The following is a 22180-nucleotide window of genomic DNA, read 5'->3' as shown; positions in this document are numbered from 1 at the left end:
ATTTTTTTTCTAGCACCCCCATCCCTTCTCATCTTGACTGGATCTGCTAGAGAATCAGGGTAATTTAGGTCTTTACAGAGTTGGCCTTAGACTTCAGACTAGGTTTACCAGTTGCCTGTCCACAGCAGGCAGCCTCGCCCTGCCCCTGCTGCCTTAGGCTCCTTCTCCCATGTTTGCCTGATAGAGCAGAGGGGAAAACAATGGGGGAGGAAAATGATGCTGTAGAGGCCAGGATGTCACTTTTGGCACGTACCCAGAAGTGGAGTTGTGATGTCTGCAAGGTTCTAGCAACTTCCCCAAATCTCTATGGTCTTTATCATAGAGGTTCCAGGAATTCCTTGAGAGTTGCTGATGCCATGATGTCACTTTGGGGCAAGTACCCAGAAGTGGAGATGTGGTGCCTGCAAGGCTCTAAGAACTTCCCCAAATTTACCATAGAGATTGCAGGAATTGCTTGAGAGTCGCTGATGCCATGATGTCACTTCTGGGTGCCCGTTTGGAAGTGATGTTACAGTGTCAGTGATGCTCCCCCCTTGCCCAGGCTCTGCCCTTCACATGCTTCCAGGGGTTGCCAGTACAGGGCTGGCTACCCTGCTTCAAACACTGGAAGAAGGACAGATCATATTTTAATGGACTCTAGAAAGTAAGATGACCAAGCCAAGGTGTTTTGTTGAAAGCTAATAATAATATGTGCTTATATGCGGCTCTTCTAGACAAATTAATGCCCCACTCAGAGCAGGAAACAAAGTCAGTGTTGTTATCCCCACAATACAGCTGGGGAACTGGGGCTGAGAGAAGGGGCTTACCCAAGGCCGCCTGCTGAGCTCATGGCTGTGGTGGGATTCAAACACCAGAGTGTTGACTCGCAGCCCAACCACAGTCAAACAGACATGCTCGCGTGTCACTGGCAAAGCAACGGCATCACTTCTGGGCTGTGCCTAGGGTTGCTAGGTCCCCCTGACAATTGGTGGGCGTTGGGTGCGGCTGGTAACTTATCATGTGATTATGTCACTTCCGGTAGCGTTTTAGTCTAAATTTTAAAGAACCAGCCCCGGTACATCACTTCTGGGTCACACCGGAAGTGACATCATCAGCTGGGAATGCAGGCACATTTGCACTGATTTTGTCATCCTGTGTCCTGACCTGCCTCCTCCTACCAATCAATTGGCGACTGGTGGGCACAGGCACAAATCACCGGGAGTTTGGCTGCCATTGGTGGGCTCCTGGCAACCCTAGTTGTGTACAAAGTGGCATTACCATGCAGCTGGCAATGTGGCAACGTTTTTCACATGGGCCCCCTGGCTCTGCTGGGTCCGTATTGAGTGTGGCAGTGTTCTGTTCCTTGGTAGTGTGATGGTGGAGAAGGCCTCCCTTGGACCAACACAAGGAAGCCCCTGGGAAGCTGATTAGCCAGGGTTCAGAAAGAGGGTTGCCCCCTCTCCCCTTCAGGTCAGATCAGGTCAGGTTATGTTTGCTAGTTCCAAAGACTGGCCAGTAGCATAAGATCACCAGCTGATTAATGCAAAGCTGCTGAACCAGCAAGTTTCCTAGCTAAGGCCTAAGTAGTCCTACCTAGAGGAAAGCAGGCAGGGCCATATTATTCCTGAGGCTGACTAGGCCGAAGCCTAGGGGCCCTACAGGGACTAGGGGCCCGTCAATTTTTTTTTGCTGAGGCGAACCCCACATAAATTCCAATTAATTTATTGTCTTATATAACCTCTGTTCATAAGATAATTAACTGCTTCCTTATTAAAGTGAAACAAATTGTCTCTTATATTAAAACAATTATCCATAAATTATATATTTTAATAAATAATAAAAAATATTCACTTCAAAATATTACAATATTGAACAATTATACCCCCAAAATGTGCTTTCCTGAAGAATTCTACTTGCACAATAAAAATATATATTAAAAATGTGAATAGAATTATTCAAGAGACCCTCAGAATAGATATATGGCTATGAACTGTGGCCTAGTACCTACCATACCAGGGTCAGGCTGTCAGCTGTAGTGGGGTGAAAGATTGAAGTGCCAGAGGTGGGGGGGGGATGAAATACCTTAAGGCCTAGGGGCCTGGCCATGGGTTAATATGGCCCTGAAAGCAGGGTGTTGTTTCTGGGGCCCAGGCTACAAGGAATTAGCCAAGTCAGGCCATGATGTGGCTGAGGGATAGGTGCCTCTTTGGGCCTGGAAGGTCTATGGAGTCTCAACTGACCTCCAAGGCAGTTTCCTCAACAGCAGGCGTTTGCTGTTCCAGAATTATTGGAGGTTATATTACCTGGGGAAACAGCATCGGCATTAATTAAGGCATTTTGACTGTGATTTGGTTTTTTGGAGCAAACTGACTTACTGCTAGCGACTAATATTGATCTGTGTTTGTTTTCTGAACTGTAAATTAGAAGTTCACCCATGATGATACTCTGGCAGAATATATGCAGAGCCGTTCCGCGAAGCTGCAGTTCCATGGGCAAGGGACATTCCGGCTGTCAAACGCCAGATGTCCAGACAAATCCGGCTGTGAATGTGGCAACGCAGCTGTAAGTTTCACCTTGTTGCATCTTTAAAGACACAGGGTTTCTGCCTATGGTGACTGTTGGGTGGAAGACCTCTGAAAGTCAGGTCGCCTGTGTAGATCTTTCTCTTCAGTGAGTGATCCAACTGTTCTGATTAAAGGAACATCAGAGAATCTGCGCTGCCTTGCTCCAGAATTCCGAAGGCCAGTGTGCCGTGCCTACGTGCCAGAACCCATTGGAGCCGGTTGGCCACTGTTGTGAAATTTGTGGTAAGTGAAGGCTGGCTTGTTTTATTTGTACAGTAGACAAATAAGTGGGTTCTAGATCAAATCAAGCCTGAATTCCCCGTAGAAGCTAAAATGACAAACTAAGGCTATTGTACTTTGGTCACATCATGAGAAGACAAGCCTCACTGGAAAAAACAATAATACTAGGAAAAGTGGAAGGCAGTAGGAAAAGAGGAAGACTCAAAATGAGATGGCTGGACTCAATAAAAGAAGCCATGTCCTCTAGTTTGCAAGACCTGAGCAAAACTGCTACTGATAGGATGTTTTGGAGGTCTTTCATTGATAGGGTCGCCATAGGTCAGAGGCAACTTGACAGCGCATCACACTCACACACACAGAGAGAGAGAGAGAGAGAGAGGACTAGAGTTGCCAACCTCCAGGTGGGGTTTGAAGTTCTCCCAGAATTACAACTCAAACTACAGAGATTGGCTCCTTTGGAGTTTCAGAGGGCAAACTCTATGGTATACCATATATTCTAGGTGAAATCCCTCCTCAAATTCACCTTCCCCAGGCAATGCCCTCATGTCTCCAGGAATTTCTGAAGCTGGAGTTGCCAATCCTAGACATGACAAGCAGGCAGATTTCACAAGGTCCCTTATGGATAGGATCTGCACCAAGTCTTATAGGTTCTATTGTACTCTTGCTCTTTTTAAAATTCTCTGGTATCTGGTTCAAGGTACAGTCTACACTTCCTGCCCTTTTATTATTGTGTTGCACTTGTGATGACTGATAGTGCAAAACTGGCTTTCTCGATGAGAAAGGTGAGCTATAAATGAAGTCAATAAATCACACTGAGCTCAATGGACTAGTGGTCTGAATCAGTACAAGGCAGCTTCCTGCATTCACTTATGTGAGGCAGTGGCTTACTCAGTAAAGTTCCTGCCACAGTGGAGGGTCTGTCTCATCCTCTGCCCAGTACATCACACTGAGCTCTTTATTCATTATACAACCACCTAATGGGATAGCAATTATGGCTTTTCAGGTGGCTTCTGGGAGGGCCAGTTCATTAATATATTGTGTTTTCATCCAGCCCTTGTTCTGGTAAGCTCTGGGTGGTATACATCGGATTATTCCTTTTTATCCATGAAGCAAGCCTGTGGGATAAATGAAGCTATTACATTTTTATCTCGTCCTTCCTTCTTATGCTTACAAAGCTACTATGAAGCAAGCTGAAGGAAGGAGGAAGAGGGAGAGACTGCCCTGAGGTTGGCCAGTGTGTGGAGATTTTAAAACAGAGTGGGCATTTAATTGAGTGGGGATTTAAACATCTGTTTCCCAGTCCAGTGTTGAACAAAGTCTTCTCCGAGGCCATTTTTCCTCATGAAGTTCCCCATTATGTGGAGAAAGATCCTGGAAACTTTTTTGAACCGTAGATTGAAGTCTAGGAGGTCAGGAACTGCTCTTGCCCTCTGCTGCCATTAAACCTGCTCTTTGTTGACCATTCCAACTTCTTTCCAGGCCAGGGACAGCTCCTCTGTTGGGGTCAAGAGTCTCTGGCCATTTCCAGCGTAAAGGCTGGAGTGAAGGTGACCTTATCAAAGTTACTGAGGAATAAGAGATTTCCAGAGAGAGAAGCCAAAAGCTGCCTGGTTTGGGGCAATCAGACTGTTAATCAGGGACCTCTTAAGCTATTAATCAAAGTATACTTAGACACGGAGGATTCAGCTGCCATTAGCATTGCTGCCAATAAAGACCTGTGTTCATATTAGCATATTCTTCTAAGAGGTTCTTAGTTCAGGCTGCTCTAATTTGGGCTGGTTTGAATTTCCTGCAGGAAACCTAATCAATGAGGTAGCTCAGTGCCTCCAACTCACCTCTTTACCCAGAACATCCCTCCCCCATTCCAGTCAGGGAGAACTTTGTGTGCTTACCTGATCCCTTCCATGGCTAAAAATCTGGCATTTTGGGCCATTGTCACACCAGTGATGTGAAATAGCTTGCCTGTGAATGCTTGCACTGCTTCCTTCCCTACAATCATTTTTAGGAGGACCTGTGAGGCCTTTATTTTTCAAAAAAACATGTGCTTGGTGGCCGGTATTGCTGGTGTTGGTGCTGAATGTTTATAAAAGCCCTTTCTGAATTCATTTTTCATATGTATTGGGACTTTTTACAAGCAGTTTTGTTTTTCTTACAGTAAAATCTTTCCATATCACTTTAAAGTTTTTGAGTGAAAGCTCCCTTCTCGAAAACTCATATCCTGGAAATCTATTTATTTTATTGATTGATTGATTTGATTTTTTAGCCCCCCCCCTCCCCGCAAACGGGCTCAGGGTGGGGTACAATAAAAATGCTCAGTACATATTAAAACATATAAATACCTTTAAAAATCCAGACCACAATATTTGTTGGATTTATATCCCATCCTCCCCACAAGCAGGCTCAGGGTAGGTCACAACATCATAAAACCACAGTTTAAAATACAATAAATAACAGTTAAAATCATAAAACAATAAAATCAACCGATCTCTAGTTGCTCTCTAAGGTGCTACCGGACCCATGTCTTGCTCTTCTACTACAGACCCACAAGGCTGCCCACTTGAAAGTAAAAGCTTTTGTTACTCAGTATCCATTGAGAATAGTGGTTTATCATTCTGCCCCACCTCCTACCCAGAGGAATCTGCCACTCCAACTCCTCCCTACTCAGAATGCCACGGGGACAGTCTCTTCGCCTGGTGGGACCCTTCCCCTTTGCCTCGAGCAATGCAGCCATCCCATGATGCAGGCAGATATGAGGGCCAGCTGCCCAGGGGCCTTCAAGAAAGGCTGGCTTATAACTAGAGATGGGCACAAACCAGGGAAAAACCCAACTATGCAGTTCGTGGTTAGTCAAATTTCACAAACCACGAACTTTTATGAACCTGCTCTTGGTTCGCAAACCGGTTCGTTTGGTTCGTGAAAACATCACATCCAGGTCAGAAAATCATCATTCCTGGTCAGCAGAAGGTCACTTCCAGGCCAGAAGAAGGTCACTTCTGGGTCAGCAGAAGGTCTGCAGGAAGTCCATCCCTTGTTGCCTAGGAAACTGATTGATTGGCACCAGGCTGTCTGCAGTCAGGAACCAAAAGACGAACCAAATGAACCAGCCTAAAGTTCGTGGTGGTTCATCAGAAATGGGATCTGGTGAACCGCGGTTCGGGAACCATGAACCAGTCTAGTTTGTGCTTAATTTTGGTTTGTATTTCTGTTCGTGCCCATCTTTACTTATAACTGCTCATGGCAGGCTGAGTGGGAAGGAAGTACCCAACACCAGCAGGCAGTACCAGCTGTCAGAAGCCCTGCATGGGCCGGAGTAATCAAACTGGCTAGCCGGAGAGGCAGAGATGGGGCATGTGTGCCCAATGATGTGGGGGGGTTAACTGAATACGCTGGACAATCAAGTGCCACATGCAGCCCTTAAGAGTATTGCGTTTTTAATGGTTGCTCTGTTTTGAATGTTTATACATGTCCAGTGCTGCTGGAAAAGCTGGTCATAGTTTTTTAGAGATATAAGTCCTATAAGTAAATAGCCATGGACCATGGCCTTAGCACTAGGGAAGTGCTATTTATCTTGTCTGAAATCTACCCTCCTTGCCAGTATTATAAGCTATCATGAAGAAAAGGACAAGAACAAGCCAAAAACCTGCATTTCCCCCCCTGATTGGGGAATTTTGTCAGGGAAACGGAGAAGAACAGAACATCCCCCTTCCCAGAACCCTGACCCCGATACTTATTGGGGGTCATTGGGTATACATGCAATATGCAGAGGGCATGAAACTGCACACGGTGAGCTATGGAGCTGCACATCCCTGTTGGCTTTGTGTTTGATCGGTTTTTCCCTGAAGGAAAAAAAAACACCGCACGAGCCTTCTGGAAAACATTATATTAATTGCTTTCAAAGGCTTCCGAAGAAACATATGTTGCCACCTCTATAAACTGTTTGGTTTTCATATGGTAATTAAGAATTAGGGAACGGAGTCCAGAAAAAAAAAATCTCTATCTTTGCCTCCCAGGTAAATTAACAGATGAGCAACCCATATGGAGAGGAAAGAAATGTCACTAACCCGTCGGACACATTTTCATTTTACATCTCAATTAAATTTCGATCCTGGATGGGACTTGTACAGAAAAAAGGAAAGGCATACATTCCTTGGCTGTATGATTGTACATTCCTTGGCTGTATAATGATTTATATCCCACTTTCCTAGACTCTGGTTCGTGTGGGGCATAAATCTTTAAAATAAAAAAGCAAAGACTTCCTCAAAGGGTTAAGGTTTCTTCACCACACGTATATCTCTCCTTTGAGGAACTCAGGGGTGATCCCATTATTCCTTTCCAACCCCCTGTCAGATAGCTCGAGCTAATAAATTGCCTTAAAACCTTCACAGCTGACCAAACATTTGAACCCTGACCTTTCTTGTCCAAGTCTCATATGCATATGAAGCTGTCTAGAGTGCCTGCCACCCTAAAGTGGATCACCTTCCTCCCCTGCCTGAGTCTCACACAGATCAGAGGATCTGTGGAGATTTAGCAACAGTGGGGGCATCGGGGCACTTCCTGGGGCAGCTGGCTGCAGGGCAGTAGGGGTTCCCAGCATGCGGCCTGGGGAAGCTGCTATGAATGCCCTGTGGCTAAGATTGGTGGTGGAGAGTGCTGTCAAGTTATAGCTGACTTATGGCGACCCCTGGTGGGGATTCATGGCAAGAGACTCACAAAGGTGGTTTGCCATTGCCTGCCTCTGCAACTCTGGTCTTCGTGGGAGATCTCCCATCCATTTACTAACCAAGGCTGACCCTGCTTAGCTTCTGAGATCTGACAAGATCAGGCTCACCTGGACCATCCAGGTCAGGGTTAAAATGAAACCCTGCCCTTAAGTCATAGTTGACTTCTGGTGACCCCTGCTGGGGTTTTCAAGGCAAGAGACTCACAAAGGTGGTTTGCCGTTGTCAGCCTCTACAACCCTGGTCTTTGTGGGAGGTCTCCCTTCCAATTACTAACCAAGGCCTACCCTGCTTAGCTTCTGAGAACTGATGAGATCAGGCTCACCTGAACCATCCAGGTCAGGGCAGAAAAATACTTACAGCCCTCCTATCTGTAAAAGAAGTAAACATGTAAATAAATAAATTTACAGGAAATCGGGGCCTTGTTCTTTAAATGGCAGCTGCCATGTCACAAAAGAGAAGTCTTTTTAAAAAATGTATCTTAGATGGAGTAAAACAGTGCTCCAGGTGTGTGTGGGGTGTGTGTGTGTGTGTTAGTGCATCCAGTATCCTCACCCTATTGTTCGGAGTGAACCCTAATGTAGTTTGAAAGCCAGCATCCTAAACAAACGTTACATCCCTACAGGTCTCCCATCCGATTATTAACCAAGTCTGACCTTGCTTGGGTTCTGAAATCTGACGAGATCAGGCTCAGTTGGGCTATCCAGGTCAGGGTGTAAGGCTACCGCTGATAAAAACAGTAGCAAACATGACATAAGAAATGCAAAATTTGGATTACAGAAATCAGAAACCTTAATGGATCAATGGTCCATTTACTATAAGGTGGCTTCATGCTTTTACATGCTCTTGTGGTCTATCGTGACATATATAACACTAACCAAGCTGCTAGTGCTGTTTCAGTTCATTGGGATGGGGAGGAGATACTAGTGGTGGCTTGTTTGTAAATGCTAAATGAATCACCACAGATATTTTCTTCATGTCTTGCTCTGTTTTAACTGCAGGAGCCATGATTTCCCTGGAATATTCCTCTGGTTTTGACATTGAACTGTATCGGGACAGAATACTCCATACTTTCTTGAGTCTGGTATGCTAGACTAATTTCCTAGCCCTGTACATGTTTAAACAAGGAAGAGCCCCTCGTCCAGTCTGAAATAATTCCTTTGTGGGACAGAAGAACCACAATGCAGTGATTGTCATGTTTGCTCAGAACTTGCATGGTAGATTTTTTTAACTAGGCAGAAAGAAATGTCTGCTGTGTAACCACAATGGCTGCGGTTTCTGGAACCTGTCCAGCCCCTTTAAGTAGCATTCAGTCAGGTGTAACTAAGGTTGCCAACTCGAGGTTGGGAAATTCCTGGGGATTGGGGGGGGCACCCTGGGGAGGGTGGGGTTTGGGAAGGAAAGAGACCTCAGTGGGCTATAATGCCATAGAGTCCACCCTCCAAAGCAGCCATTTTCTCCAGGATCAAAAAGAGTCCAGTAGCACCTTTAAGACTAACCAATTTTATTTTAGCATAAGAAGAGAACTTGATTCTCGAAAGCTTATGCTAAAATAAAATTGGTTAGTCTTAAAGGTGCTACTGGACTCTTTTTGATTTTGCTACCACAGACTAACACGGCTAACTTCTCTGCATCTATTTTCTCCAGGGGAACTGATCTCTGCCGTGTTAGTCTGTCTGTGGCAGCAGAAAAGAGCAAGAGTCCAGTAATACCTATAAGAGACACTGCTCATACAGCCAATTTGACTCTGAACAGTGTCACTCTAGAATTAAAACAAGAGAAAATTTATTAACACCTGCAAGACTAACAAAATTTGTGGTAGGGTATGAGCCCTATCATGAGTCACAGATATCTGAAGAAGTGAGCTGCGACTCACAAAAGCTCATACCCTACCACAAATTTTGTTAATCTTATAAATGCTACTGGACTCTTGCTCTTTTCTAGAAATCAGTTGTAATTCTAGGATATTTCTAGCCCCACCTGGAAATTGGCAACCCTTGATGTAACAATTGTGGAGCAGTGGGAATGTGCGGCTTGCTGTGTCCTTTTCTCTCCTACTAGTGAGCTTTGGAAAAAAAACCACCACCTTTGAACGTGGAAAAGCTACTTGAACATGGCACCAATTGGCTAGCGCATGTGACATCATCCACACATATCCTCTTGCCCAATCTCCCTGATTCTTTTGTTATGGATGTGAGCCACTTAAAATGTACACATGCTCACTTGATGCATAAGCATTAAGAATGTTGTCTAAAGCAGTGTTCAACTGTTTTTATACATACTGAATTTTTGAAATCAGGTGACTTGGAAGGCATCACCTGTGCGATAGTGCAGGATCCCTGTTAGGGTGGGAAATGACTCTTTTCCACCTGAGAATTACTTGATGGGCTTTCTTTAACCCTTCTTGTATATACTGTTCTCGTAAACCCCAAACAGTAATGATGTGATTATCAACTCTGTGGCTAGTACATTAAGATTCATATTTGCAGGGCTTTTTTTCAGCTGGAATGCGGTGGAATGGAGTTCCGGCACCTCTTGAAAATGGTCACATGGCCGGTGGCCCCGCCCCCTGATCTCCAGACAGGGGAGTTTAGATTGCCCCCGCCCCTCTCGCGCTGCTTGGCGTGGAGGGCAATCTAAACTCCTCTCTGTCTGGAGATCAGGGGCGGGACCTCCACCCATGTGACCATTTTCGCTGAGGGCAATTTAAACTTTTAAAAACTCCCCCCTTGTTCCAGCTGACTCAAAGTGCCGTCATTGTGCGGTCCTGGGAACATGTGCGCACTTTGCACACGCACATGTGGGACCAGGGTTACCACCTCCCGTCAGGAGTTGCCCCCTGTGCTGGCAACCCGCTGAGTTCCACCCCCTCTTTTCCCAGAAAAAAGCCCTGCATATTTGGAACTTATTTTAACATGCATAATCCCTCAATATGTATAAATCAGAAGGGGAAATGGCCTGGTGATAAAATTTATGCTTTTCTTGCAAAAAGATTCAGCATCAGTTCCTGCCATTTGCAGTTAAATGCTTGAGGGAGCTGGAGAAGGCTTCCATCAAGGTCTTATAGGTCTGCCCCCCCCCCATTCAGAGAAGAGAGGACTAATCTCCACCTTCCCTTTTAATGTGAGGTTTTGTGTGTCTTTTGAAAGCCCAAGAACGCAGGTGTTCAGATGGCTATATCAAAGGTCCATGGGCCTCGCACTTTCCTGGGACTCTTCCCACGCAGCTCTGCATCCCTCATCCAGGTTGTGCTAATTGATAACAGGACCGGGTCCGAGAGTGGCACTCATGCGAAACAACTGGCAGAGGACGTCATGAATGATATAGCAGAATACGGTAACTCGTTCCACACTCCTGCGGCTGCAGATCTTTGCCAGGTCACCAACGGGTCTCATGGGAAACCTCTAGTACTACAGGGATGCACTATATTTACTGTTTTGTTTTTTTTAAAAAATCCTGCCTATTATTTATTAGATTTATATCCCTTCAGCCTTCTTCATGTCAGCAAATTTGATGTAGTGGTTAAGAGCAGCAGGACACTAATCTGGAGAGCCAGGTTTGATTCCCCACTCCTCCGCTTGAAGCCAGCTGGGTGACCTTGGGTCAGTCACAGCTCTCTCAGAGCTCTCTCAGCCCCACCCACCTCACAGGGTGATTTTCGTGAGGATAATAATAATACACTTCATAAACTGCTCTGAGTAGGCGTTAAGTTGTCCTGAAGGGCAATATATAAATTGAATGTTGTTGTTGTTATATGCGGTACTAACCAGGCCCACATCTCTTAACCTTAACCAGGCCCAAATCTCCTTAGGCTCCATCTACACATTACAAAGTCCTTGTGTTTGTTGGAGAACAATGTGTGGCTACACATAAGCAGCTCTGTGGGGCGGTTTGAGGAAAACAGCAAGGGGGGAGGAGGAGGAGGAGGCTACAGCTGCTAAGTTCTGCCCTGTGAAACTGCCGTATACTCAGACCCCTGGTCCTAGGGATGCCATTCCCCTGCCTGGGGCGGGGGATCCCCTGGTCCCACCTTCCCACCCCCACCCCCACCCCCACTTGCCTGGCCAGCTGGGGGGTGCAATCCCTGGGGCACCCCCCTTGGGTGGCATGGCACATCCAGGCTGCCCTTTGACCACGTGATGATGTCACTCCTGGAAGTGACATCATCACACCATCTGGGAGTGTGTGCACGCGAGGAGAAAACACCATGGAAGAGCCAGGTAGGAAGCAGCGTCCCTGTCTCCTGCCGGGGAAGCGAAGGGACCTTGCAACCCTACTTGGTCCATCAATGTCAGTATGGTCAACTCTGACTAGCAGTGGCTTTCCAGGGTCTCAGGCAGAGGTCTTGCACATACTACCATTTCCTTTAACTGGAGAGGCTGGGAAGTGAACCTAGAATCTTCTGTATGCCAAGCAGATATTCTGCTACTGAACCACAACCCCTTGCAATCAGAAAAGAGCCAGTGTGAGTCTGAGAGGCAGAAAACTCCCATCGCCCATGTGATTCACAATGTGTTCCCCATGAGGACTTTGTAATGTGTAGATATCCTGGGATCCCAACAGGTAGTTTTCCATCCTAATGGGACTCTCAAGGCATTAAACAATTAGTGGTAGCCTAAAACATTAAAATATCTAGAGGATAGTGGTTAAGACTGGCAGGACTCTAATCTGGAGAGCCAGGTTTGATTCCCCACTCCTCCACTTGTAGCCAGCTGGATGACCTTGGGTCAGTCACTGCCCTTTCAGAGCTCTCTTAGCCCCACTCACCTCACAGGGTGATTGTTGTGAGGAGAATAACAACACACTCTGTAAACCGCTCTGGGTGTTAAGTTGTCCTGAAGGGCGGTATATAAATTGAATGTTATTATTATGTTGTTATTATAATAAACTAAACAACTGTCACTATACCTAACCATAAATGGCTGGTCCCAGTGCCAATCACAACTGCAGCAAAAACATGCCAAACTAAAGGTAAGGTTAGGGTTTCTGTATACTCGAGAGGTTCCCCAGTTATATAGAAAAGTCTTTGTAAATTAAGGAGGATTTTATTTTTGAAGGACGTTGAGGCTTGATGAGGGTAAAATATGCTTCAGGAGCAATACATGTTGAAACGAATGGAGTTAAAAAGGGGGAAAGGAGGTAAAGGAAAACTGGCAGCTCAGATCCCAGAGAGTTTCTAAAATCCTGGAAGAGAGGAGATGTCCAAATTGTCATCTTCTCCTCACCTCCACACAACATGATTCCTCACTGGCCCAGGCGTGTGCACGTTACAATAACAAGTCAAAAATGGAAGAGCATGTCAAAAGTAAAATCCAAAGCCTGAGATTGTACTTGCTACCTAAGAGCGGAACTACAAGGGACAAAAGGCACAGGTTGGACACTTGTCAGCGTCACTCAATTTTTGGCGGGAAATGTAGGCAGCTTGGCGGAATGTTGGACAAGTGACAGTTGAAAAGTCCATTGGACGGCAGTCGGAGAGCCAAGTTGCAAGACCAGGACGCCTACATTTCCCATCAAAATTTGAGGGAAGCTGACAAGTGTCCAACCTGTGCCTTTTGTCACTTGTAGTTCCACTCTAAGTCAAAGTTATTCTGAAGCAGAAATGCCTTGACCTGGTATCTGAAGGTGAGCAAAGGAAGGGCCAAACCATGTGTGAGAGAGTGACTAGCCTAAGGTCACCCAGAAAGCGTCTGGGATTTGACTGCAGGTCTGCCGCATCCTACTCTGATATTCTAGCTACTACACCACACCGGTTATAATAGGAATACCTTTTCTTGTGACCCTATGAGCCCTGGAGCAAGTCCTACCTTGATGAAGTGTGCAGGTATTCATTCATCTGACCTTGCACAACTCTGCACGCTTGGTAAACCTGTGCCTCTTTCATGACTAGACAGTGTGAGAGAGGAAGAAAGGCCATGCATGCGTTTCCATGTGCTTGGTTTGGGAGTGCCCGTGCAAAGCAGGACGTGCTGGGAGCCGTACAGAAAGCATATAGGTACCGTTTCAACATGTGCTGTTTTGCACGTCGTTCCACTGTACAGACGCATCAGGCATCGCTTTTGCCCTTCCTGACTTTTCATTTAAGTGCAGCTCGCACTGATTTGGATGTTCTCGTCTTGCTGGGTCAAGCCTCGCTGAAAAACTCTCAAAGAATGCTGGAGGAAGCTGAGGGTAATATGGGTGTCAGGAACAAATGGTAAAAGATGCCTCTTGTCAGAACCTGTGAGAGAGTGGGGAACAAGAGGACAAAGTCCTATGGGCCCCAGGCAGCCTGGCCCATGGCATATCCTTTGATTTGCTTGCATATGGCATTTGGCTTGGGTCTGGGTCGGGTGAGGGAATGCCCATAAGGAACCTGTTTTCTGGGGTCCTGTGGCACCCCTTCTTTTCAGAAATTACCTTGACAAGCTTTAGGAGTTCCTGAACTGAGGTTCTGCATGGACCCATTGCTGGAGACAGGAAGTTTGAGTTGATCTGCCTGGTTGCTGAGAATCCCCCATGATATTTATTTATTCCCCGCCCTCCCCACAAATGGGCTCAGGGCGGCTAACAACATTAAAAAATACATTAAAATCACAAAAACATAAAATCAACAATAATTTTTTTAAAATCATTAAAATAGTCCAGGAGCAGGCTATTTAGACAAATATTGGGAGTCCGTATACGGGCATAACAGATGGCTGAGGGCAGCCCCAGAAGAAGTGGTGGTCTTAGATGGAAGAAGGAGGACACCCGCTGGCGCTCAGCAGAAGGCCCGGCGGAACATCTCCGTTTTACAGATCCTGTGAAACTGCAACAGGTCCCACAGGGCCCAGATCTCCAGCGGGAGAGCGTTCCACCAGGCCGGGGCCAGGGCAGAAAAAGCCCTGGCCCTGGTTGAGGCCCGACGGACGTCCTTCAGCCCGGGGACCACCAGGAGTTGTTTGTCTGCAGAGCGCAACACCCTGCAGGGGACGTAATAGAAGAGGTGGTCCCGCAGGTATGATAAGATACCACCCCTTGCCATTTTCCCCTGTGAGTGGTGTTTCTGCACACCCTAACATTGTGTAACACTCATGGAATGAGGGCGTCTTCATGGCGCGATTTCTGATGTCATTGCGCCACGATCCCTTTTTTGTGGCGCAATGACGTCAGAAATCGCCGTGAAGATGCCCTTGTTCCGTGTGTGTTGTGCGACATTAGGACACACGGAAACGACCCGTGTTTGGTGGAAGGCAAATTTTATTCCAGTGCTGAGGCAGAATTTATTTGAACTTGCTGCTACTATGGATTTATAAGTGTTGTTATCGTATCAATTGGTTTTTATGGTTTATTTTAAAAGTTATCATTCGCTGCCCTGATATTTCTTTTTAAAGCACATGGCAAGATACAAAGCGAATGAATGAATGATCATATAAATACAGTGCAGCCCACTGTGTTCTTTCTGATTCATCGAAAGAGCATTGAAGTTGCGGCGTTGAATGGGGACTGGGGGTGGGGAGGTCAACAGTTGCCATTTACCTCAGGGATAATTGCTACTCTCTGGTAATAGCTATAGGAGATGAGCAAAGCAGTAGGAAAGGACAGAGAGGGCCGTGTGTGATCGAAGGTTTATTTCGTCCAGGCAAACAAACTGAGTAGCTCTATGGTATTTTGACCACTTCGCAGGAGACTCCTTTGGCATTGTGAGAGGCTCCTTGCAAATAGCCACAGGGAACAACTGGAGCGCTCAAGGAACGGGGCCTCATGTCGGTGCTACCACAGCTGGGACCGTCATTGGTCTACTCCTAATCCTTCTGCTATTGGGAATTGTCTTGCTTCTCTACAGGAAAGGAATATTAAGGTAAGAGAGAGGATACATTAAAGAAAATCCTGTGGCTTCCTAGCATTTCAGACCACATGTAGGAGAACCACATTAGGACATTCCCCTCATGTCCCCAAAAATCCCTGCCCATAGAAAACTAGCACACCAGGGAAAAGGTAGACTGATTTTCCATGCCTTCGTCCCCCACCCTGAGTGGTGCACTGAGTCTTCTCCAGTAATCATTGAGCCGGTGATTTTCCTCTTTCGGTTCAGTAGCGTTTAGAGTAAGTACTTCTGAGAGGAAATAAAACTGGCTAATTGGTAGTGCACGTTTTTGGAAATGTTAATGTAGCAAAACCACTCTGAGGCGGTATTAGTGCTTGGCTCAAGATTCAGAAGGGATAAAACCGCAGTTCCTCCCACCCTGACCTTTTCTGTGAAAACTGGATTAATTGTCACTCAGGATTGCTGTCCTGTTCAAACATGTTTTGTTCGATAATCACAGGCAAATGTTGACGTGCGGACCAAATTGCAAAGAACTACCAGTTGGCTCACAATGTCCATACACACACAGTAGTAGGAGCCTTTTAACCAGAGTGCTGTGTGATGATGATGATGATGATGATGGTGATAACTGCACTTGTATACCACTCTTCTAGACAGATTAGTGCCCCACTCAGAGTGATGAACAAGTTAGTGTTGTTGTTATCCCCACAGTATGGCTGGGGAGCTGGGAACGAGAAGAGTGGCTTACCCAAGGCCACCTGCGGACCTCATGACAGTAGTGGGATTCGAACTAGCAGATGACAGATTCGCAGCTGAACCACTTCACCACTGTGCTACAGCAGCTCTGATTTTAGGCAACGAGGACACAGATTTCAGTATCCTAAGAATCTGGACCTACAATGTTGTAAAAAGCAAGCTGCTAGTCCTTAAGAGGTGAAGGAGAGGCTTGACAATGTATGATTAATGGGATGCTTCCTGGAAACTAGACTGCAAGGGGTAATATTGAGTAGACTTTCCCTCAGTCAAAGGTCTTCACAGCCCATCTGAGGGCCAAGCTACACATGACGAATGACACTTGAACGGCAAGTGGATTGAGTGGAGGGCAAGTGAACAGGGAGAAATACAATTGCCATTCAAGTGTCATTCGGCATGTGTAGCTTGGCCCATAGTCTCCCCAGGAGTTTCAGGAGCAGAAGAAATTATGAAAAATGCATGCAAATCTAATGAGCATAAATTAAGGTTGCAGAATTCATGCAACCTAGAGGAATTCATGCAGCCAGCCCTAGAGGAGACATTAGCCTTTACTGGGCAACTTCTTTCATTTTTGGCAATCTGCCCACTCTCTGTCTTCCATCTTAGGGGGGCTCTGCCCTTCTCAGCATTACCTCGCAGAATGCCATTTCTCTTCAAGAAGGTGAAGATGGTATTCATTGATTCCTATGGTGCCACTGATGTGGAGGGCATTTTACAGAGTACCAGAAGACTGGTCAGTCTTAGGAAGATCTTATAATCTTAAAACTTGCCATAAGAGAATCTCGGTGGGGAAGAAAGAGGAGGCAGGGAAAAATAGACGTGTATGCACACATTCTGATACTGTGCCATCCTAAACACCTTTCTAAGCCCATTGACTTCAGTGGGCTCAGAACAGTATCACTCTACTTAGCATGGTACTTTAAGAGTCCTTTTCTTAAAAGGGCACACCTTACCCTGCTTTTAGCCTTAATTAATTTCCTTAGAGTTCTTTCAAGGATGGGGATGGGAGGTGGTCTTTGGAGGGGTCTGGGACTTACCAGCATGTAAGCCAGCAAAACCATCTTCTCTGATACTGGCAGCCAGCCCTAGAGGAGACATTAGCCTTTACTGGGCAACTTCTTTCATTTTAGGCAATCTGCCCACTCTCCGTCTTCCATCTTAGGGGGGCTCTGCCCTTCTCAGCATTTCTGCTGATTTGTGACCTTAGGATCTCTGAGGCTGAGGGCAGGATCTCCATTACGATTGCCCAAATAATTTGTGGGGGAAAGCAACCTAACTTTAAAAAAAAACTCCTTTGAGTTAATGGCAAGAATGTGTTGCGTAGAAGCCAGAAATTTAACCTAGTTGTCATTTTCCCCTGCCGTGAAGATGGAATTTGTTTTGATTAAAACTCAAGAGCCTCGTTTTCATTTAGCGCGCACACTGCACTTGTCAAGTTAATGTTCTCCTGCAGTGCTTCTGCATGTGAGCATGCCAGGGCTGTTGCCCCACTGGCTCTTTTGATCTGGGGGAGGCAGAGTGAGTGCTAAGGGAGGCTGTGCAGTGGGGCAGTACCAGCAGTGGGAATTCCATCACTGTGACTATTCTGTATGGTACTATCCTATTAGCTAGGTAGAAGAGGCTTCTTGAACAATTCCATTTTGCACAGTTTGCGGAATAACTACTAGTAAGAGGCTTATGGGGGAGAGTACAGAAGCCAAAAAGCCAACAGACTCCCCTAGCAGAAGAATTGAGTATTAATATTAGTAAATATTAATTCTGAATCCTTTTGCTAGGGGAGTCTGTTGGCTTTTTAGTTTGCGGAATGCCAAGAGAGTGGAAGCTTTCCTGGCATCTTCAAGTGGGCCATTCCATAAGGCGGGGGACAAAACAGAGAAAACACGTATGGGCAGTTGTTGATCTTGCCCATTTGCTGATTGGCATTTGCAGAAGGCCCTGCTCAGATGAGGAAAAACTGTAGTAGTTCAGCATAGGGAAGAGGCAGTTCTGCAGATATGAGGGACCAAGGCCATGAAGGGCTTAGCTAATACTTTAAATTTAGCCAGGTAAGTGATGAGCACCCTGACCTGGATAGCCCAGGTGAACCTGATCTCATCAGGTCTCAGAAGCTAAGCAGGGTTGGTCTTGGTTAGTAATTGGATGGGAGACCTCCAACAAAGACCAGAGCTGCAGAGGCAGGTAATGGCAAACCACGTCTGTTAGTCTCTTGCCATGAAAACCCCACCAGGGGTTGCTTTAAGTCAGCTATGATTTGAGGGCACACTCCACTACCAACTGATGAGCAGCCAATGAGGTGACTGCAGAACAGGAGTAGAGTAAGTATGCATGCGTTATCTAGTTCATGATGTGCCCACTGGTGTCTCTGAGTGGATTTTGAGGGGAGACTGATATCAAGTGCATTACAGTAGTCTGGTCTGGATGTTACTGTGGCATGGGTCCAGGTGGCCAGATCAGCCGCGTTGAGGTAGGGGGCTGGTGAGAGGGGAAAACATGCAGAGAATCGTTGTGCAGAGTTGTGCCTTTGTATTTGCTGTAGCAATGAGAGCCAAATAAGGTGTCACTCTGGCGTGGAAGCAAGCGCTCCCGTGAATCTTTCCACATCAGCCAATGATGAATAGCAGTGGAAAGGCTGAGGGGGAGAGATGGTGGGATTTTGCTGACCTCCCCCCATTGCTGTGCCCAAAACTGACTGATTGCTGAGTGCCGGTCTGCAGTCTCCGTGGACTACATCAGCACATGCTGCAGATTTCACGTGGGCGTCACACTGTTTGTGGCTATGCATGCCCCTGGCAAGCTTCCACCTGCAGTCCCCAAAGCTCTTCCTGTGCATTCCCCAGGGTAATCTGTGCTTTCTTGGTGTGTTCCACCAGCTGGCAACCCGATTCTTCATGTTCTGTGCGCTTCGGCTGTTCCTGTTCATTAGCGCTAGTCTTTTTCCACCAGGCAGCAAAGCTCTTGGGCTCTGCTTGTTTTCGTTGGTGGTGTCAGGGTGATTAGCGTTCCCTAGCAATAAAAGAAGAGCGTTGTTTAATTTCTAAAATAAACCTCCAAACATTCATGGCCAGAAATATAGTGTTGTTTCTCAGTGAGGAAACCGGCCATGCTTTTGAAGTCAAACCCCCTTTTTTCTTTTTTAAAGGGAGAGAGTTTGGAGGGAAGCAGTTTACAAGCAGCGAAACCCAGACCCAAACCTGACACCTGGGGCCAGTTTATCTGATCAGACATCTTGGGATAGTGATAACCAAACTCTGCTCCACTTGTTGATTTGTTTACCAGTTGAGTAATGGCAAAGAGGACAAAAAGGCAGTCAACAAGCCCTCTAGCGAAATCCCAGGGCTCAGCCATTGCTCTTCCCAAGGTAACTGATAATAGTCAAGGTGTCATCTGCGGGTTTCAAGGGTCCTTGGGCAAAAGACAGTGCATATCTGCAATTGAAAACATCAAGCGGCTTTGGAAACTGTAGCCCTATGAAAGGCATTCTCAGTGCTTTCATCAAACTACACTTCCCAAGATGCTTTGGGAGAAGCCATACTGGTTAAAGCTAATGCTAACAATGCTGGCATTTTTTTCACACTTTAAAGAAGTATGTACAAGGGGATGGGGCCATGGCTCAGTGACAGAGCATCTGATTTGCATGCAGAAAGTTCCCAGTACGGTTCCCACCATCTCCTGCTCAAAGGATCAGGTAGCAGCTTGTTTATATCCCCGAAGAGCTGCTGCCAGTCAGAGTGGACATTACCACTGGGTTAATGGTCTGTCTCATTGGCTTGACTCAACAGGCAGCTTCATGGAGGGAAGGCGGGTATGTGCATACTAGATGCCAAGCCAGCTAAACCAATAGAGATGGGCACGAACAGAGAAAAAAAGAACATGATGTTCGTTGCCATCCACGAACAGGGACTCACGAACAACCACGAACATGGCCCTGTTCACGAACATGTTCGTGGTTGGCTGTTCATGGGGGCCAGCAGGCTCTCCTCGAGCCACCATCCAAGTCAAGATCCCTTCTGCACCACTCCCAGAAACCTGACCTGAGCAGGCACCAGGAAAGGTACCAATAATAAATAATAGCTTGGCCCAGAGCCTGGCAGCAGCCCTGGAACTTGAAGGGGTAGATCCCTATCCCACCACACACAAAGAAAATTCAAGCCCCAATGCACTCTCTCTATCAAAATGCCAACAGCAACTGTCTCTTTCCCTCTCCACTGTCTGCAAAGTCAGAGCTAGGAGGCCCCCTCCCCCCTGGTCTTTGCTCCCTTGTAACAAATTTGGAGCTCCACACTTGAAAGGAAGACCTGCCTATCAAGCTAAATTGGGCTTAGATTGGGGTTTCCAGGGCAACAGCAGTTCAGACAGAGTTCAGACAATCCCTGCCTAAGTTGCCAAGAGAATTGATTGCAGGTGCCAAACTGTCTGGCTTGACAAACAGCAAGACAAACAGCAACGAACGAGGCTTGCAATGACCACCTGTTCGTTTAGAATGGGGCCTCGCGAACAGCTTGTTCGTGAACAGCAGATTGGGCTATTCATGGCTTTTTTTTGTTCGTATTGCTGTTCGTGCCCATCTCTATAAACCAATGCTTCCTTATTCGGGTTGTCCAAGCAAATGCATATCCTCTTGAAAGTACTGCAGTGCAGAAGAGCTACATTCAGATATATAAGTGCCTTTTCCAGCTTGTGAACATATGTGCCAACTCCCGTCTCTATTTTTCTTCAGGTGGAGAACAGTCGTTAGACCCAGCTCATTCTGTTTAGCCACACCCATTTGTAGGGTTACCAGCCTCCAGAGGTGGTGGTGCATGCCATCAAGTCATAAACTAGCTTTTGGCGACCCCTGCTGGGGTTTTCATGGCAAGACACTAACAGAGGTGGTTTGTCATTGCCTGCCTCTGCAACTTGTCTTTGTTGAAGCTCTCCCATCCAATTACTAACCAAAGCCAAGCCTGCTTAGCTTCTGAGATCTGATGAGTTCAGGCTTGCCTGATCTAACCAGATCAGGGTACCAACCTCCGGTGGGGGGTGAGGGAGCTGAAATTTGCCCAATCTTACAATTGGTCTCCATATTACAGAGATCAGTTTCCCTGGTGAAAATAGCAGCTTCAAAAGGTATCTGGCATCACATCCCTGTTGGGCAACCTTCCCTCCCCAAACTCCATCCTTCCTAGGCTTGGCTCCCAAATCTCCAGGATTTTCATTCGTTGGCACAGCCCCTTCGATGCAAGACCCGTTAGGGGCATGAATGGAACTGCTTACCAGAACAGCACTGCAGGCACTCTTGCATGTTTCCCATCGCTGGACTAATTTAATGAGTGTCTTCTCTTAGATCTTTCCCCCCTGTACCAATGCTCTCCCGATGGAAGCGGATGAAGGACTTGGATTCTTTCGGAGAAGCTGTGGACAAAGGCTTTGATAATCCAATGTTTGACACACCATCCAACCTTGCGGTAAAAACTTTTGTCTTTCTCATTTTTTGTCTAAACACAATTTCACATAGTGTGTTTTTTGTCTATATTTCTCCCTGGAGAGAGAGAGAGAGAGAGAGAGAGAGACCACGCACATACTACCACGTAAGCCAGCTGACTCTTGAAATGTGGATATTGTATAAGTAACTTGATCAGAGAAACCATGGGTGGGAGTGGGGTAGAAAGGCAGCGAATGCATGTTTTTAACAAGTAATATTTAATACAATAATTTATTGGCTACTGAATTCCAAGTAAATCGCCAAACTTTGGGGCAAAAGTTTAAGTCAGTTTGCCTGGGGAGACATTTAAACAGTAGACTTTTTAAAAATGGCAGGAGGAGACAGACACTGGGGGCGGGACGAGGGGGGGCTCTTGCTACCACCTTAGGGTTTGTTAAGCTGTCCTAGTGCTGTATTTGAATAAACTGAAAAGAGTTTGCTAGCTACTGTTATCACATGATAGCCCACTCTCAAGTTGGCTTGCTGAAAAGACCAGTATTTTTTGCACCTCCCATTTATTCACCTTTTCATTGCTGTCCCTAGAAAGCCCTAGATAGCAAATTACTCCTTTCTGAAGCATAAGCCATGGGGAAGAGAGAGGCGGCTGGATATAGGAAGTTTACGCCTGCTGGCTATTGGATAGTTTGTGCCCAAAGGCCAGTGTGGGAGGTGGAGA

At 46.3% G+C, this 22180-nt stretch overlaps 1 protein-coding gene across 1 annotated transcript in view; it reads left to right on the top strand.

The window, feature by feature from the left end:
• AMN (amnion associated transmembrane protein) overlaps nucleotides 1–22180 on the top strand; it is a 73969-nt gene that overhangs the window by 48182 nt on the left and 3607 nt on the right. Inside the window, exons 6-11 of the mRNA XM_054970180.1 lie at nucleotides 2404–2541; nucleotides 2678–2786; nucleotides 8503–8585; nucleotides 10651–10837; nucleotides 15149–15323; nucleotides 21367–21487. Of these exons, the coding sequence (XP_054826155.1) occupies nucleotides 2404–2541; nucleotides 2678–2786; nucleotides 8503–8585; nucleotides 10651–10837; nucleotides 15149–15323; nucleotides 21367–21487 (813 nt within the window). The remainder of the gene's footprint in view (nucleotides 1–2403; nucleotides 2542–2677; nucleotides 2787–8502; nucleotides 8586–10650; nucleotides 10838–15148; nucleotides 15324–21366; nucleotides 21488–22180) is intronic.

The sequence above is a fragment of the Eublepharis macularius genome, chromosome 2 (assembly GCF_028583425.1).
Source record: "Eublepharis macularius isolate TG4126 chromosome 2, MPM_Emac_v1.0, whole genome shotgun sequence".
NCBI classification, from domain to species: domain Eukaryota; kingdom Metazoa; phylum Chordata; class Lepidosauria; order Squamata; family Eublepharidae; genus Eublepharis; species Eublepharis macularius.
This window is presented reverse-complemented; position numbering and strand designations above follow the sequence as displayed.